General features: G+C 35.6%; 2 protein-coding genes across 15 annotated transcripts in view; both read right to left on the bottom strand.

Annotated features, from left to right (window-relative positions):
• Nucleotides 1–9,070, bottom strand: part of Msn (serine/threonine-protein kinase msn) — a 28,439-nt gene extending 19,369 nt beyond the window's left edge. For 4 of the 10 annotated variants that reach the window (XM_070314383.1, XM_070314409.1, XM_070314374.1 and 1 more), the window contains exons 1-5: nucleotides 8,118–9,070; nucleotides 6,452–6,517; nucleotides 1,671–1,727; nucleotides 417–461; nucleotides 53–335 (exon numbers count right to left, since the gene is read on the bottom strand). In XM_070314383.1, coding sequence (XP_070170484.1) covers nucleotides 53–335; nucleotides 417–461; nucleotides 1,671–1,727; nucleotides 6,452–6,517; nucleotides 8,118–8,183 — 517 coding nt within the window. In that variant the 5' untranslated portion in view covers nucleotides 8,184–9,070. The remainder of the gene's footprint in view (nucleotides 1–52; nucleotides 336–416; nucleotides 462–1,670; nucleotides 1,728–6,451; nucleotides 6,518–8,117) is intronic. The other 6 variants (XM_070314358.1, XM_070314390.1, XM_070314399.1 and 3 more) reach the window with 4 other exon arrangements.
• A 700-nt stretch (nucleotides 9,071–9,770) lies between these two features.
• Mbd-r2 (MBD-R2) lies at nucleotides 9,771–18,121 on the bottom strand. Of its 5 annotated transcripts, none has more exons than XM_070314327.1 (17): nucleotides 17,516–18,121; nucleotides 16,066–16,582; nucleotides 15,796–15,930; nucleotides 15,634–15,660; nucleotides 14,869–14,969; nucleotides 14,622–14,707; nucleotides 13,858–14,260; nucleotides 13,643–13,757; nucleotides 13,280–13,563; nucleotides 12,285–13,019; nucleotides 12,037–12,168; nucleotides 11,785–11,865; nucleotides 11,279–11,564; nucleotides 11,064–11,201; nucleotides 10,587–10,987; nucleotides 10,236–10,499; nucleotides 9,771–10,161 (listed from the first exon to the last, which is right to left on the bottom strand). In XM_070314327.1, the coding sequence occupies exons 1-17, from the start codon at nucleotides 17,883–17,885 to the stop codon at nucleotides 10,037–10,039; spliced, it is 4,200 nt and encodes a 1,399-aa protein (XP_070170428.1). In that variant the 5' UTR covers nucleotides 17,886–18,121; the 3' UTR covers nucleotides 9,771–10,036. The 5 variants fall into 5 exon arrangements, with proteins under 5 accessions (XP_070170428.1, XP_070170441.1, XP_070170446.1 ...); XM_070314345.1 differs by having other exon boundaries at nucleotides 9,772–10,161; nucleotides 18,039–18,121; XM_070314352.1 differs by lacking the exon at nucleotides 17,516–18,121 and adding an exon at nucleotides 16,845–17,119 and having other exon boundaries at nucleotides 9,773–10,161.
• Between the last annotated feature and the right edge of the window lie 239 nt (nucleotides 18,122–18,360).

The following is an 18,360-nucleotide window of genomic DNA, read 5'->3' as shown; positions in this document are numbered from 1 at the left end:
ACGATGTGAATTTTTTTCATCAACCTAATTATTTATATTCAAATCTGCTTACCAAGTTTGACTTCCGCGTTGTCAGTCAACAAAACATTTTGCCCCTTAATGTCCCTGTGGATGACTTTATTGCTATGAAGATAACTAAGTCCTCTCAGTATTTCTCGCGAGATATAAGCTATCCATTCTTCCTTCAAGCTCTGACCCTTTGTTGACTTGACAAGATCCGTCACGGAGCCAGCTCCGCAATATTCCATAACCAGCCATAATTGATCGTCTTTGCCGGGTGATGACTTCTTTACGAAGGCACCGTAATACGTAGCTATATTTCTATGATTCGAATACTGCAACGTAAAAAAAACTCGTTTGTATTAATTTATTCTAACGATCATCCATAGTGCCTTATGAAATTTATGCACACTCACCCGCTTGAGTACATTTATTTCTAATTTAATTTCCTCCTCTTCATCCTATAACAATAAACAAAAATTTGTTAAAAGATTGTATGATATTTAAAACATTAGCAAATTTTTCAAGTAAGTCATTGTCGGAAATTTGCATCTCTGATCTGTGTTCTACTTGTTATATCTGTATAATTATTTAAAAACTATAAATTCAAGCTATTTATACATAATAATTATGAGAATAAAATAAGAATAAAATTTATAAGAATACAATCATTGAAAGACAGACAGACTTAGACATACTATAAGATAAAATCAGAATGTGAAAATTTCTTTCAGTTATCTAGAAAAGCAATCTGACGTTAAGTAGGTAAGTAGAGTTGAGATTTTTTTCTCGCGTGTTACGTGAGAGAAAAGAAAAGAGGGCACTCAAGAAGAGATATATGAAGAGAAGTGAAAGATAATCATATCATTGAATTCCGATTCAGCATCCGTCAATTTGAGAAGAGAATATAAAAAAAGGATAGTTACGAGCACGATATGGTAATATTATAACGCTTCTTAATTTTTTTGCAGTAGGTATAAATAGAATAATAAGAAAGAATGCTCTTCACCCCTCTTCTTCCTGTTTACTAGGAATATTCCATTACATAAATATATCGCTACAAGATGATTCTCATCGCAATTATAAAATGACTTTTTCATAAGCTAAATATAACGATAATGATAGAAAAAAACTATTCTATTACGCAAATAATTTATTCGAGTATTGAACAATTGCAAACATTGAAAAAGCATTACTAAGCATACATCTCTCTCTGCTTGATTATATAATTAATTCTAGATCCTGGAAAATATCGAGTAAATCTTTATCGCTCACAGGTTCATAGAAATGGTCTTTGTCTTCTATCGGCGATAATGATACGCGATAATTCTCTATAGAATCGTTTCTAATATCGTCTTTTATGCGTTTTCTTCATGCTGATAAAAACTTATCTATCTGCGGTTGTGGGACGCGCAGGCATTACGCCTATTTTCCAGAATTGAAAGGAATCTTTCCCGACAGCTGTAAATCTCGCGTAACAAAGTTTTATAAGCTGCGGCATGACTGTGTCATATTTTACTCCGACGCGAAACTCTTCGTATTATCCGAGAAACCGATCTCGCAACCGCAATTCTAACTCTTCAATGATAAAGTGAAGCCAAGTGCCGTACAGTAACGTTGTGAACCCCGCAAAATGAGAAAGTAATTAAATCATGCAACCGAATACTTGCCTCCGTGACGTCCATGACCTTGATAGCCGCCAGCTGACCGGTCTTGGTGTGCCGACCCTGCGGAGCAGAAAAGCGCATTGTCATTATCATCCGTTAAACGCATAAGACCCCGAAGCATCGAGATGATGGAGTGGCGGACTTGTATACTCCGAAACTTATCTCCTAACGTAATCTCCTATAAGAATTAACCGTCGGGGTTCTCCAAATACAATATTTTTTTTATAATACCTCTACACCTTACTTATCCACGCAAGTTAAGTAGTATCAACTCTCTGGTCGTTTAACCTATCGATAAAACGTCTACCTACGATGGTTGGATATTAAATGGATTATTAAAAGAAAATGACGCACATGCTGCAATTGGCGCGAAACAAAATGCATCCCCCGCGTCGTTATAAGCATCTCATTTCTCTCTCTCTCTCTCTCTCTCTCTAGCCGCTGAGAGATAGAGCAAGCAGGGTGGCGTGTGTGGCGGAAAAAAGCGTCACCGCACTCTTTATGTGCGTACGACCTTTTTTTCAACTACAAAGCCGTGCGCATACAAACGCAGACTATGGATATGCGCGTCTCGACCGTCTATCCTCTCAAAGAGAATCGGCCATACAGTCTCGTCGTTCTCGGTTGCTCGCTCAACGAAAAACTCCACTCTTGCGGACTGCCTCTGAATCTCCACCTACGTGTAAATGTCACTTGACTCGTATAAAACCAAGAGTTTTCGATTCTAAGCGAGAAATCGAGGAGAGATACGCGCGCGATGCAGAGAGAAAAGTTTTCCTCAAATATTATTGTTTTACGGCCTTTTAAAAAGTTTTTCTTCTCTTCTTTTGGTCGAATTCATTTCTCTACAAAACAACGCGATACTGGGGAAAAAAAAAAATAGCAAATTTATTCAACGGCTGTTATGCGCGAAAACTTTTTTTTTACGGTGATGATACGTGACAAATTGCAATATTAAACTAATAGCACTGTTGACTGCTGTTATTTAGATAGAAGAGCTTATTTTTTCGAAATATAAATGACAATGGTGAGATAGTGTTAAGAAAGACAAACAATAGCAAGATAAAAATGTAATCTATAGTTTTAAACACGCTATGTACATAATTCAGTTTATCGACATATTACGAATAAAAATAACATCTAAAAATAAAATGCACTTCTATCTTAAAATGTCGATAAAAGAAAATGTGACGAAATCATTTTTCGATTATCTTTTTGTCAGCACAAACAAGTAAAAACTGCAACTTAGGGAAAAAATCGTTTATCTGAATAGTCTTGAAGTGGCACGAATCGATTGCTCGGAAGTGACGTTTGAATTATAAAACGCATTCGATCAAATCATGCATATGTATAATGAAAGATGATTATTTAATTAAACTATTCTCAGAACTAGCTATATATTTTGTTAGTGTAATGATGTTTGAAATATGGATTCATGTGATTTTGTCTTTTTGGCTTCTGTTAAAAATTATTCTATGTTATATTTAAAAGAATTGAACATGAGTTTATCTTTTTTTTATTACATATCATAAAAGAATTAATGACAAGCGAAAGTGCGTTAAACTATGACAATAAAGGTAACAAAAGAAAAGATCAATCAACGTTGAATCAGATTTTTCTTAGATTCGTAGTCTTATCATCGATTCTCTTTTATAAATCTTATTGTTAGGATAGTATGATTTGTGCAAGATAGCGCGCGCGCATTTGTCTCGCACTCAAGTTTTCACGCACACGCGTACGTGTTCGACTCATTTTGTGCCGTCATCGGCAACGGGTCATCGTCCTCGTCCTCCGCTTCCCTCTCGTTCTCTCCATCTCCGCATAGCCCGAAAGTAAAGCGTTTAAAGAGCACAAGTGCTACAAGATGGAGGATAGATGCGAATGCGAATAGGGGACGCATCTCGCAACCGATGAATGCGCGTGTGCGTTTATACACAGTTAAAAAATTTGATTTTTTGACATATGTCCCAAACGGTCCACACAAATTTTTATGTTAATTTAACGTAATATGATATATTAAATGGTGACACTAATACTATATTAATATTTCAACACGAAATGAATGCAAACTTTATAGTAATTTAAAATAAATTTTATGTAAAATCAATATATATATATTCTTAATGATAAAATTAAAAATATTATATACATTGTATTATTTTAACATTTTTTTCAGTTCTTTTAATAATTTAATATTTGAGTTCAATTAACACAACAGCAATATATTAAATTAACACATAAAAGTGTTAAATATTTAACACAAAAATTTTAACCGACATATCTTTTAACGAGAAAACATAAATTTTCCAACTGTGTAAAATTCCTATGCGAATCTTTTTTTTTTTTTTTTTTTTTTTTTTTTTTTTTTTTTTTTTTTTTTTTTTTTTTTTTTTTTTTTTTTTTTTTTAGGTCGTCTAGACACAAGTATGAATTTCCTCTCCTAATTATTCATCGTAGTGAATCGAATGAGGTGCAAACGAGTGCGATAAATGCAGCCGCATCTGGGTGCGGATAACGTGAATTAATTAATTGTGCCAGAACAACTTTCATTTTGATGTCGTTTCCGTGGAAGAGAGAGAGGGGTTGCCGCCGGTAATATCTCTTTCTCTCTCAACGTATACTATTTATCATCTCCTTTCGATATAAAGCGAATATTATTTTCCGCTTATTCAAATTAATTAATAATACGGGTCTAAAAGTTCATTTCGACGTCGATGTCGATGCGAATGCAATTTATAAATCAGAAATGTAATTCATACATAAATGTAACGTATTACGACACATTGCGTATAAAGAAGCCTACTTTACTAATAATAACTTTAATAACATTTTTCTTCGTAATGGATTGCGTTAGATTGAGTTATATGAACATGCATTAATAAATATTCTATAATATTCTATAAATATTTTATAATATTCTCTAATATTTTGCAATAGGTAACTCTCTCATCATTCTTCGTTCAAATTTTAATCCGTCTATATGGATAATATAGATTACTAGGTATATGATTTGTGTAGCAATAAATTCATATACTCGGTTATCATTTTTTTCGCGTTACAATGACTGTCAACTATATTCAAAATAAAAGCTCATTCTTTCCTAGGCACATTAATAATGCAAATTATATATGACTCTTGCGTCCTTCCGGTCGCGGGATTCTCAACCCATCTCTCTTTCTCTCTCTCCTATGACCATTTTTCACATCGGAATATTCTCCCAAGGATGACCTCGTCAAGGAGAATTTTTTCAAAGTGAATCATCGGTCTCCATCGTGCTCTGTTACAGGTGAGGAAGAAGTCTTCTCTTTCTCCTCCTTCTCCCACACAAAATTCGACCTCTTCATATCTTTATCTTTATATATTCCAACAGCAAGTATATATTTTCTGTCATATATAATTTTTATAAATATGCTATTTTCATTTAACTTTCTAAATTTTTTAAATTATTTTGTGTTCATATGTGCGTGTTTAAATGAACTTAGAATTCGAAATGGCACCATAAGGAAACGAAATAATAATATCAACCGTCTGAATATTTCTGTAAGATATGAAACTGGAACGGCAGGAACTTGTCGTGAAAGACAACTTGTATAAGAAACGGAGAAAGGCAATTTTTTATTTCTTATAGGCATTTCTGCTATGTGATTCACGACGCTTGCTTCTGAGCTCACTAATTCAATCGCAGGTCAGTCTCTAGACACAAAGGAGACATCGTTATCTCTTTTTTATGCAGCAACAAGAAAACGTTTATCGCGCGTCTTCTTAGTGTAAGGAGCCTTACATTTATGCCGAGGTGTAAAACGAATACGAATATCGCAAGAACGCAACGCAATGCTACGCTATGTATCACCTTAAACATGAAAGTTTCCCACGCGCGTAATGTGGTACACAAGTACAGATTTCTATAGGACGGATACGAGGCTCGCGATAACATACCTAAAACGGAAAACATAGACGTGTAGTGTAAGTGTGATATAGGTCCTGATAGATAAGAATTATATGGATTACTCAAACGGGAAGTATGATAACTAATGTATATATATGAAAATTACACACGCGATCCTTAGATATGTGAAACGAAATAGAATATATTATATATACATCATAGAATATATATTCTAACAATAACAAAAGTACTGAAATTTTTCTGAAACATTTTCCGATATCATTTTATCAATACTGTGTCCTAAAAAAGTATCGTAATTCTTAATCCACATCATTTTTATTTAACATTTTTGTACTTCTATATTCTCTCTCGACGATTCCAAAAAACTTGAGAAAAAAAATAATTTTCATGAAATGTTAGTGTTGCAGTTGCAATACTTTTACTTCATGTTTGTCATTTTCGAAATCATTACGAAGCTAAACAAAACATATTTATTTCTCGAAGGAGAAATCAAAATGAGATAAATTATTTCAACGAATTTTAAGACTGTTACCCGGAAATAATATTTAGAATATATGCGAAAATCTTGAACACATTATCTCTTTTTCTTGGAGATATTCGCGCATTATCAGTATTTTCTTCTTCCTGCCGTATCATTTTGATGTTTACTGGTTAATTTAAAATATCACAGCAAAGAATATTATCACGCCACCGTGAAATTAACCAATCGCATAGATGGCAAAACTGGAGAATAATCAAATGTCAGAACAATTATGATAATATATGAGAAATAATATTAAATTATTCCCCACTAAATTACGTAATATATATATAATATTAAAAGTATTATAATACGTTTGAGTTGCGTGACGAGACGAATAATCTTCGGGTTACTCACTTTGTAAACTTGGCCATACGTTCCATTTCCGACCACTTCTATTAGCTCGAAGATTCCAGCAGGCTCCTAAAACACAAATGGCTAATTAATATTTAGAATGTATAAACCATTTTTCATCGTGAAAAATAATATCGGGTTTGGCGAACCGTCCTGTTAATATTTGCGATTATTGCTAACGCGAAAAAAGTTTTTCAATTTTAATTAATAATTAATTAAAAATTTTAATTCAAATTAAACAAATTTAAATTTTTTCAATTTTAAAAATTCTGACCTTAATCAAATTCTCTCTGGAAGAATAAAATGAATAAAAATAAAGTAGTATTGAAAAAAAAAATATATATATATATATATTTTTCGACGAGGTAATTATTTATTACAGTGAAAGAAGTATTGTAACGTATTTTAAATTTTTACTTGAATAATAATCCCACGAACTGATATTACAGAGAGAAAAGAATTCTAGTGAGAATTCTTGAGAATTTCAATCGTCTAACGCATGACCGATAGTAAAAAGCTAACACATTTCTAAAAGTTTTCGAATACATTTTATCGATGCGACCATGCTTCTTATCTCGTAACGATAAATCGATATATAACGTGATAATTTAACCTATATCCTCCGTCAAATAAAAATAGACACGCTTTCTGTAAGAAATCTTTCCTTTAGATACAAAATCTAATGGAATAAATATTTATTTCGGCGACAAATTCGAGACCCGAAGACAAAATACACACACGATTGTCAGCCATTTTAAAAGCAGACTGTGACTGACTGTGACATTAGATCATAGACGTAAAAATACAAACCCAATTTTTATATATAAAAATCACAATTAATACGTTTTCAACCAACTATCCGTTTTTTATCTTGGGATCAAGCTCCGGTTTTTTTTTTTTTAATCTAATTAAATGTATTATGCTCGTTTCATTAAAGCTTTATACTTGTATAATAATCGATATTGAGAATAACCTCGAAATGAAAAAAATTGATCGATTCTCTTCATTATACTTCTCTAAAACGAAGAAACACGAGGGATAATCTACGCCGAAAGATCCCGTTTCGCGAGATGATGTCTCTGTCGAATTGTCAACGAGTGTTGCCGGACGTAGTTTTGATATTGCATATGTATATTATGGCATCGAGATGAATTAGAAGGCGAAATATCAATCTTTTTATACGAGAATTACGTGTAAAAAAAAAAAAGACCCCAATATCATTTGCAAAGAATATCGAAAGTGATGCAATTATATCAACTCTGGCAACATTAATTGTCAATGATGACCATGCACGAATGCATTCGAGCCGTTCGATTTTTTTCTTTCAACTTTACGTCTCGACCACGCGACATTAATGACGCGAGAGAGAAAAAGAAATGGAGAAAAAAAATTCAAGGAAAACGGATTTCTCTCCTTTTCCTCTCATCGTCACTACATCGTCGTCGTTGTCGATTTCCTCGCGAGGTTAATCACCACGTATATATAATAAGACGCGCGTGACACCAGGCGGGTCCAAAGGTAGAGGGAGGATAGGAGGGGAGGGGAGGGGGGGAGGGAGTCAGACGGGTTCAGGTGGACCGGGGGTCGCCGGGACAACGCGATGCACGCGGTTGCGCGACTCCTCGCCTCGCGCGAGATGTCGCGAATTTAATCCCCCGTATTTACGAACCTTCAGAGCGTTCAGGTCAATGTCGTCGAGCGAGCAGTTGACGCTCGGTGCCAAATTATGCGCCATCTTGATATACGCCACTCGCGCTCCCTCACGTTATCTCTCTCTCTCTCTCTTTCTCGGTTGTCCGCTGTTGGAGAGCTCACCGATATTCTAACCACCGACGAGCGAATCTATCGCTTGCTTTCTCTCTCTCCCTTCTTCTCTCGCGCTATCTCTTCCTACGGCTCGTGAGCCGAACAAACATGAAAGGACGAGGAAAGAGAGAAGTGCGCAATTGTTGAATTTCACTTGCGTGCACCAACACTTCGAGAAGCACCGATGAGCGAAGCACTTTGCTAAAGATACCCAACGCACGGCTACGCGACACTTATCGAACTACGCGCGACGACGAACCGCAGGGAGGAGACACACGCGGAATGGTGACGACGGCGCGGCACATGGCGCGCGCGGAACACACCTAGGTAGTGTCCGGACTCGACCCGAGAAACGCGATACGATATAGAGGAGGAGACCGTCAAACCGTACAGCGTCGCGCCTCCATCGCGCTTTTCCACTCTCGGCTTTTTTCTCTCTCTCTCTCTCTCTCTATCTATCTATCTATCTATCTATCTCGGCACGAAGGGTGCGCCAAGTTCGATTGAGAACTCTGCGGTCTATCTTTCTTTCTACGCCGGGGAAGAGAGACGACACGAGCCCGAGACGCGGAGAGCGCCTAACACGACTGGATCACTATATCGTCATAACGGATGAGAGAGAATCGGAACCGAGACGAGACGAGCCGAATCGAACCGAGCCGAGCCCACACACAACGTCCTTTACATCCGTCGACGACTGCACAATGCACACACCGTTTTGTGCACCGCTTGTGCACTCTGCCTACCACGGATCGCGCGCGCCTCTCTCCCCTTCTTTTTCCAAGCTTGCGCACCACGAGCGCACGCTACTCGCTATATCTCTGTCTATCCGTCTTTGTTGTTCGTGCGATTGCACACCGCTAAGCGTTCTCTGACGTCAGTCATTGGACTAAACCAGCATGGCGACCAAGAATCACACATTACATATGTATGTGTGTGTGCTTGCTATACCACCACCCTTATTAAGCATTTATATATATGTATAATACATACACAAATACATAGGTAGTTAGTAAGCTTGGCGAGTAATGTGCATCATCGCGACATTTATTAGTCATTAATTGTTCATTTATTAAAAAAATTTCATAATAGATAAATCTGTTTAGATAGAAAGAACGAGAGAGAAAGCGAATTGTCAACATTATGTTCCTTGTTTAGATAGTTTAGATATTATCCTTACATATTTAATGGGAAGAAAAATAAATATAATTACGTAGAAGAAAAATAAATATAATGTACATATACACACATACCACATGCGCGCGGACACACATACACACAACAAAATTATACATATAAAAGTGGGTATACATACTACTTTTATATGTATAATTTTTGTATACTACATTCCAAAACGCAAGTTGTAAAATATAAAGTCTAGAAAAAATATCTAGATTTTAATACTAGAATTTATAAATTTTACAAACTTAAGAACATAAAAAATTAGGCTATGTTATAACTAATCATAAGGATATGTATATATGTATAAATACATGAGTGACTTTAAAAAATATCTTATTTTTTCGCTTTTAACAATAACAATTTTAATTATATTACAATTCTAATAAATTCTAATAACGAATTAAGCAGGTTAATCAACCTGCTTAACTATCTTAAAATCGAAAAAATAAATTTTCTTTTATAACAATAGCAACAAATTATATAATTACCTTTACTTTAGTAGCATAAATATAAGAGATGCTGCTTATATAGATATTAATTTTTTTTTCTATATATATATATATATATGTTGTAAGCTTCCATAGAGATTTGACCAAGTCTTCAACATAATGCTGCCAACTTCCGGACTGTACTCAAATCACGAAGGAGCATCTGTACAGTTTGCTTAGTACGAGGCTGAACATGTGGCTCCAATGCAAGTTCATCTGGATCCATTGCCTCTAGAGCTATGCAAAATAATAAACTTTTATTTAAGCATTTTGTGATACATTCTTTTTGTTTAATATCTTTTTCTTATTACCACAAATTTGCGCTTCTATAGATGTTAATCTCGTATCAAGATGGCATTGAAAATGTTCAATATGCTCCAATAATCTCATTCGGCATTCGGTTGGATCAATCGGCGCTTCAGGCTCTGGTATAAAAGGTTGCGGGAGTGCAGAAACTTCGTTTTCAACATCGGCTATACTCGATTCTTGTTGAATATTATCAATAAGCGGTCCCGAGTTGAGAGAAAGACTTTCAGATGTAGAATTATCATTCATAGTTTTATCGGCTAGAAAATCTATATATTATAAAAAAAGAGATATATAATAATGGAAAAATATTTTATCCATATATTTCTTTTTCTTATTTTACTACATTACTGTACCTGTATTCTCTGCTTTAATGTCTGACATAGCAACGTTTCTTTCCTTTATGTCTGAATTACCGCTCGTTAATGCGTCCAAAAGTATGTGACTATCCTTTGAGTTCATGAAGCCTTCCCTTTTATTGATAATCCTAGATTCATCAGAATGCGTGCTATCCTCTTCCAAAATTTTCATTAATTCCGAATCCGAAGCGATTGATTTTTCATCTTGATCGTCCTTTATAGATAACTTGACATCCGTTTTTACTTCAACACGTCGTGGAATTTCTAAACTCACATCGGTAAAACTCGGTCCTGCTTTCACTATTTCCATTATTGGTACTGGTTCTATATCTATTTTTGGTATTTCCATTTTTTCCCAATTCTTGGCCCAAAGGTATAATTTGGGATGATCTTTTTTTCTTTATAAAAAATTAAACAAGTTATTTGCTGTAGCACAGATGTAATTTCTGTCAAATAAGCAGACATATCACTTACTGTGCCACATTAATTTTTACGCGCAAGCTATGAAGAAGTTGTTGTATTTGCAAAAGTGCAGCAACCAAGTCATAAGAACGCTTTAACATTGCAGTCCTCTGATTTATCATGTACTGATTCCGAGTTCGGTTAGGCAAACTAAAAGTTGGAAAATCAATATGCAAGTGAAATTATTATATAAAATAATTGTATGTTATATGTATAATAAAAATTACCTTGGCAATTTTCCTTCTTTAATCCAATCCTGATCATGAAAGTATTTCTTAGATGGCCGTTGCCGATACGGATGTTGGCATATATAACATATATATTTTTCAGGAACATCCTTTTCCCTTTCAATCGCATTGCAATGACCGTGTTGCCAGCAGAGACAAAGATCGCACTGTATCATTAAACCATCTTCTTCCATATAACCACATGTACAATTTATTATCTCTTCTCTCCGAAGTTGTTCCACCTTTACCATTTCTCCATTGATCATCATCATCACTCCTTCGCTCTCTGCGATAATAAATTATCACATACTCATTTAAAAAAACTTATATAATATAGAAACAATATAAAATATTCATAGTGAAGAGACATATATGTTGAGAGAAATATGCTAAATGTGTGTACATTTCTTATAAAATAAAATATAATAAATAAAATAAAATAACAGTGATGGTACCTGAAATTAAAAAGCAAAATCAATAAAAGATAAAAAAAATAAACAATGTACCTTCTGTATCATTATTAATATCTGTTTTGATATCCCCTTTTAAGGGATCACCTTTTTCAATGCGAGAATCATTTAGTTGACCTAAGAAACAACAGAAATAATGCAATAGTAAATTTTATCAAAAACATACAAATTAAAAAAAAAATCCCATATATCCCATTTATTAAATCAGAGAAAAAAAAGTATATCTAAGAACTCAAAACAATTGTTTTTGTAGCATTATAAGGTACGCAATTGAAACATTGCACTTACTGTTTTGACTGTTCTCATCACTCTTTGAATCAGATTTTCTACGGCTATATCTGTACATAAGTGCTGCAGGTCCTTCCGCATCCATAGCACTATCATCTAGATCACCGAAACTGTCAGTAAGGTCTGATGTACCTATGTAACATGTAAGATATCGTGTGTTATATATTAATTTTATATTTTGATTTGTAATTTAATACAATTTTAAAACTTGTGATAATAGCAAATCAGTATATATGAAAGCAGTTTACCATGTCGTTTTTTTCCTTTAGTCAGTGAATCTACACTATGTTCGGAGATTTGTCTCTTCTTTTGGCTCTTCGTACGTTCAACGTGCGTCATTTCATCCAAAGGTTTTGCTTTATCGACTTTTTGCATCTCTGATGTTGTAGGTGGCCTTACAGGTAATAATGTTTTGATTCCACCTTGTGCTTTCTCTTCTTTTACCTTCATGTCAAATAATGTACCAGGAGACAATGCACAACTATTTTCTCTTTTCTTCTCGATATCATCATCTATCTCCATACTGTGATTAGATATTGAAGACATTGTTTCAATTTTCATATCCTTCTTCTGCAAATCATTGCATTTCTCCGTTTGATCCATTTCTTCTTCTAATTCTGGCATAACTGAGCCAGGAATTGAAGGAGACGCCGGTTGCATAGTGTTCAATGTTGACTGTAATAATGTAGATGATTTTTCCGGAAGAGATTTCTTCTTAGCAAATTTGTTTATTTTGTCTAAGAATGTCGTCGATTTTTTTGGAATAATATCATCTATAGATTCCCCGATTGTCCTTGCATAAGCCAAATCTTCAACCTTTGGAGTAGAACCCAGAAACTTGGAATATTCAGGATGATAATGCTTGATGTGCATTTGCAGCAAATTTTCTTTTCGAAAATTTTTATTGCATCCTTCCTTAGGACACTTATAGGCACTGTCCTCCATTTCTACACGAAGTCCACCACGAAGTCCAATGAAAACGGCTATTTTTCAGAATAATAATAAATAAATTACGTTATAAAGCATATTATCCACATAATATATGTATACATTTTATTATTATAATTACATTATAAAGAAAATAATAATCAATTTATTAAGGTTTGTAAAAATACAATATCTGTACAAGTACTTACAATAGATCATCTCTGATGAATTAGAGTGGAGTATAAAAGATATATTTCAAAGATTAAAATGTGATACGCGCGAATTATGAAAATCTAACATATTGTATAAATCTTACCACCATCCGTAGAAGATGTGACAGGCGTTGAGATGTTAGTTGTACTGATAGTATTTGGCGTTTGCAGTGATGTATTCTCAGATGTGGGTAATGTTTTTGTTTTGGGCAATAAAGTTTTTATCTTTTTTTCTGGTGTAGCTTCTTGTTTCAAACGAGGTACATGATTTCGTTTTCTACGATGTATACAAAAGTCAAAGTTTTCAGGATTAAAATCATATTGCCCTTGATTCTCCAGGAATACTCTGATATCATTTCTGGATCTGAACTTTTTTCCTGTCTGCTTACTTTGAAACAAAAACATAATTATGTGTAAATTATATTATTTAATAATAGTAAATAACAGATTTTTATATTTTATCTTACTGTATGAATAAAACATCCCACTTTCCAGCAGATGTACCAGCTTTTCTTTGTGTAAAGTGTTTTTCCCAACCAGGAGGTAATCTTTTATCTGGTACTATTATAGAGCGACGTGGTCCTAAAATGTAAATGTTTACATTATACATTAAAATAGTATTGCAATATGATCAGAAATAAGAAAAAATGTATTTCATCGAGAAATAATATTTGTAACTTACCATCATTGCCATCTACAATATAAGATTCTGTTCCTTGTGGTTCTCCATCGATCCATTCAGGACCAACATCTTCTTCGTGATCCGTATCATTTTTAGGCATTTCCTTTTTACTTTTCTTTGAATATGATTTAATTTTTGAGGGATTAGTTTCAAAGCCTCTTAATAAATCTGTACCTGGATCATAACAGGCACCAAATAAGGTACCATCTAATTCGACTTTATTTTCTGTAGAGCTTTCCCCACTTTCTTTGACAACAGTCTCTTCCCTCTTTGACGTTTTATCAGCATCATTCTTCGTGCGTTTTCTCGAGTGAGTGTTAAACAATTCCATAATTGTATGCTTCCGTTTCTTATCCCGTCTTTCTTGTTTGCTGCCTATATACCCTTCTAATTCACTTAATTGCTGTTTAAGAGAAATAAAGAAATAATTTTCAAACAATATAGAAAGTGTAATGTGATGCAGATTTATGTTATATACATGTAAAAAAATTTCAATTTAAAGAAATCTAATTTTTTTTAGGTTTCATGAAATCATTTTTTACATTCTTATGACTTTTGTTGAGAGATAATAATTAAAAATTATATAAAATGATATCAAATCCGATATATTCGGAAAAGAGAGCTAATGATAAATATTAAATATAAATTAAAGATATCGTTCGATTTTACTAATTTGACAAGTTCGAGACGAAATTCCATCAACCTTTGTGATCCATATCAGTTACCAAGAAACAACAACATAACCTCAATCTAATGCTTCATACCTTGGTTGGACTTTCAGCGATCTTGGTCATTTTCGACGACTTGACGATTTTTGCATATCCATCATCAAATAATATATCGTACCTGTCTGCGAAAAAAATTTTCTTAACACTATATGCCGAGGTACAGTACTCCGTTTAAATAAAAAAAAAAGATTATATACATATCCCCCTAAACGTCAAACGGTAGTCTACGGGGACGCAGTCCCTTTTCTCCTCTTATGGGTTTAGGTTAGGTTAGATCGCTTACCGTTTGTCAAGATCGCATTAATTTTGGCAGGATATTTTCTACCGTCCGCCCACGTAGCGAGTACCCTTTCGCCCACTGAAAAGTCTCGCGTCTTTGCCTCCCTGTAGACGCGAAATCGTCGCATTACGAAATTGAATACAAAAAATATTCGACGAAACGAGAAAGCTACAAGATATATGGTTGACGTTTCGTCGCAATTCAAATTTTATTTTTTTACGGAAATAACTTCGCCTCGTAATTCATCTGTCAAAGCTAATTAGGGTTTGGGGTTCACCTCACACCAAAAATTCAGAAAACTAAATTCGAAAAATCGATTCGGCAATATTTCAAGAAAAGTGTTATTGTAATGCATTTACACACATAACAAGAGGAGATATATTAACAAAAATAATTAATACTATTTGTTTCTGTCAAACAATACATGCGAGATACAATATATAATTAATATTGCATCATATTGCATAACAAAAGTTTTCTATATAATCTACTATTCGTAACACAATAAATAATATTTTCATTTTATACATTTATATAACAAAGAAATGAGATTCAATGTATGTAATGAAAAATGAATTTTTTATTTGCATATTCCATCGTTTAAGATATTATTTGGGGATATGACGAAGATATTTACCATCACCGTTGTAGATATAAACAATCTATAGGGTTCAAATAATTCTCTCTATTTAACTCTTGTTAATCACAGCATATTAAACAAACGCTACTAAACCAAAAACTATACTTAATAGCATAATGTTCACTTACGGAGACGGCGGGATCCAAGCTTGTTCGCTTAAAGAAAGACAAAGAATGGCTTATCAAGATGAATCTTTGAGTCTTTGAAGAATGTATTATAGAAGAAAATTAGATAACGAGTGCGAGTTATCAATGCAATATTTTAATAATTTTAACAAAGCATTAACTTACTGCGGTGGGGTTTGCAATATACGAAGTCTGGAACTATCCATTGGTATCCATTCGTCAAATCTCGAACTCCATTTGTCAAAATGTATCAAAACTTCTCTTTCATCCCAATCTGTTTCTACCACTTTCGCAGAATACCTATAAATATTGATCAATATATATTTATTTTATTTCAGTCATAATACCCATTGACTATTAAACTTCTAATTGATATTTTGAACACTTGGAATTTTCATATCACACTATAACTTTTTCACATTCAACGATACTTGCCACTTATCATTAAAGTCTTTTGCTTCCAGTTTAGCACCGGGATAAAACTTTGTGCCATCACGATTTAAAATCTTTGGTTTTAATTCTTCTGATTTGCCAAACTCCTTGTCATCGGGTAACTTTATGTTTTTCAATTCTTCCTTTATTATCAAATCTTTACCATCAGCCTTCATTGTTGCTTCTGCCTCAACAATACCAAGCTGCATTGCTACCGTATTTACTTTACTGTCCGAATTTTCAATCAACTTATCTTTCACTAATGTCACAATTTCTTCCTTTAGGTTTGCCATTTTGCAATCGTTTTCCATTACTTCTGAACAATCAGGGAGATTTAAAGAGTCCGTGGACGATTCAGGTCTGGAGTAACACGTCTCACCACAACTATCCGATTTAGGCGTTCTTGCTTCTGATAATAATGGTGAAGCAGAATGTTCCAAATTAAGTATTTCTGAGTTGATCAGATCCAAGTCTTCTTGCGCATAAGATGTAGAAGATTTTACTGACATAATCACTGGATCTGCAAGAAAAAAAAAAAATAATAATAATAATAAACATCGAATTTTACACTTATTACATAAAATATTTACATACAATTTTTATGCTATAAAATACAGCTAAAAAAAAAATCGATATTTTCGTTAAAGTAAAATCTATTCCAAATGGGTCAAAGGATATTTGTTACAAAAAGGATACTAGGCCTTTTTGAGACACCCTACATAATCTAATAAGAAAGACCGGATTCTAACATAGAGATGTATATACAAATGAAAATGTTTTACCGCCGCTTGCTAACAATAACGCGCGTTTTTTGTCAGTAAACAATCGAACACACAAATGGACATTCGAGTGTCGCGCGAATTATTCGATCGCGAATATTTGCCAACATTCGGCAACGACAATGGGTGCGTTCAGGTGACACAACCGTCGAGTAGCAATCGAACGTGATTGGTTCTTACTTCTAGAACCAACAAATCAACGTCGAGTGTTGACAAGACGATGCTCAACGGTTGTGTTTTCTGAACGCGCCCAAAGAGAAACTGTTGATGAAACAGCGGCATTGTCGGGAGAAAAAAAAAACGCGCTCTTATAAATTACCGGCATCGCGCGCGACGCCGGCGTGGCTCGACGCGACTCGACAAACTCGAAGCTGCCGCGTATACGCATCGAGCACGATGCGACGAATCGAGGAGGATGGGAGTGGAGGAGAGGGGGAGAATGCAGCGGGGGATACATGGCGGAGCAAAGAGCAAAGCGGTGAGGTGGATACAAGGAAGAGGGGGAGAAGGGGGAAGAAAGAGAGAGAGAGAGAGAGAGAGAGAGAGAGAGAGAGAGAGAGAGAGAGACAAATAGATGCGCGGAAGTAACTACGTTGTGCGTTTTACACCTCGCAACGTCCACTTGGCCCTCGCGGCACGAGATAGACCGGTCGTCGGCGCGCTATCGCACGTACCGGGATGATTGTCATAGTCGGCGAAAACCGTGGGCACGCTGCCCCTCTTGAGCAGGAACTTGTGACCGCCCCGTGCGGCGTGTTCGTAGTCGGCGCGTTTGAAATGCCTATGGCAGACGACCTGGCCCGGCGTCGGCTTGAAACTCTCGTCGAATCCGCCGCTCGCCAACCACCTGTCCCTCAACGCGACGTCCTTGGGAAATTTGTGTAGCGGTAGTCCTTTGGCGCGCGCCTCCCGCACGTCCGCCTCGCAGCTACGCACGCAGCATTTGCGCGCCATTCCCATCGCCCCCGCCGCCGCTGCCGTCGCGGTTGCGGCGGACGATACCTTTCCCACGGCACGCGAGCGCGGTATACGCCGCCGCTTCATTTACAGCACACACAACCGGCGCTACATGGCAGCGTGTTTGCCGACATTCGCCGAGCGGAAGCCGCCCGTCCGGGACTAAGGATTTCCGTTCGTCGCCGGGAAACTCTGTTTCACCACGCTCGTAGATACGCTTCGCGGGTAAACTCTTCTTACCGTTCGTCTTTACGACTCGTACACACTCGCTCGGTCCCGCTCCACCTGCCGCATTGACGTACCGCGACCAAACGTTACGGCTACACGCGCGACACTGATCAACCAATCGATACGGCAGCATCGAGCACCGGAATGTCGCTATTGTCGCCGCAACTCGATCTAATGGCGCTAGCGTCGCCGGTGTTACGACAGTGGCGCGAATACGATCGGTAAAAATCGCGTTTACCCATCTACAATAAAAGTGATAAAGAACTATAATTTTATATGTGTAGATTTATCCAACTGGCGTATAGGCAAATTCTCTTATAGAAGACTAATTAAA

The sequence above is a fragment of the Polyergus mexicanus genome, unplaced genomic scaffold, assembly GCF_030449975.1.
Source record: "Polyergus mexicanus isolate NDT 795.1 unplaced genomic scaffold, iyPolMexi1.0 SCAF_2, whole genome shotgun sequence".
NCBI lineage: Eukaryota > Metazoa > Arthropoda > Insecta > Hymenoptera > Formicidae > Polyergus > Polyergus mexicanus.
This window is presented reverse-complemented; position numbering and strand designations above follow the sequence as displayed.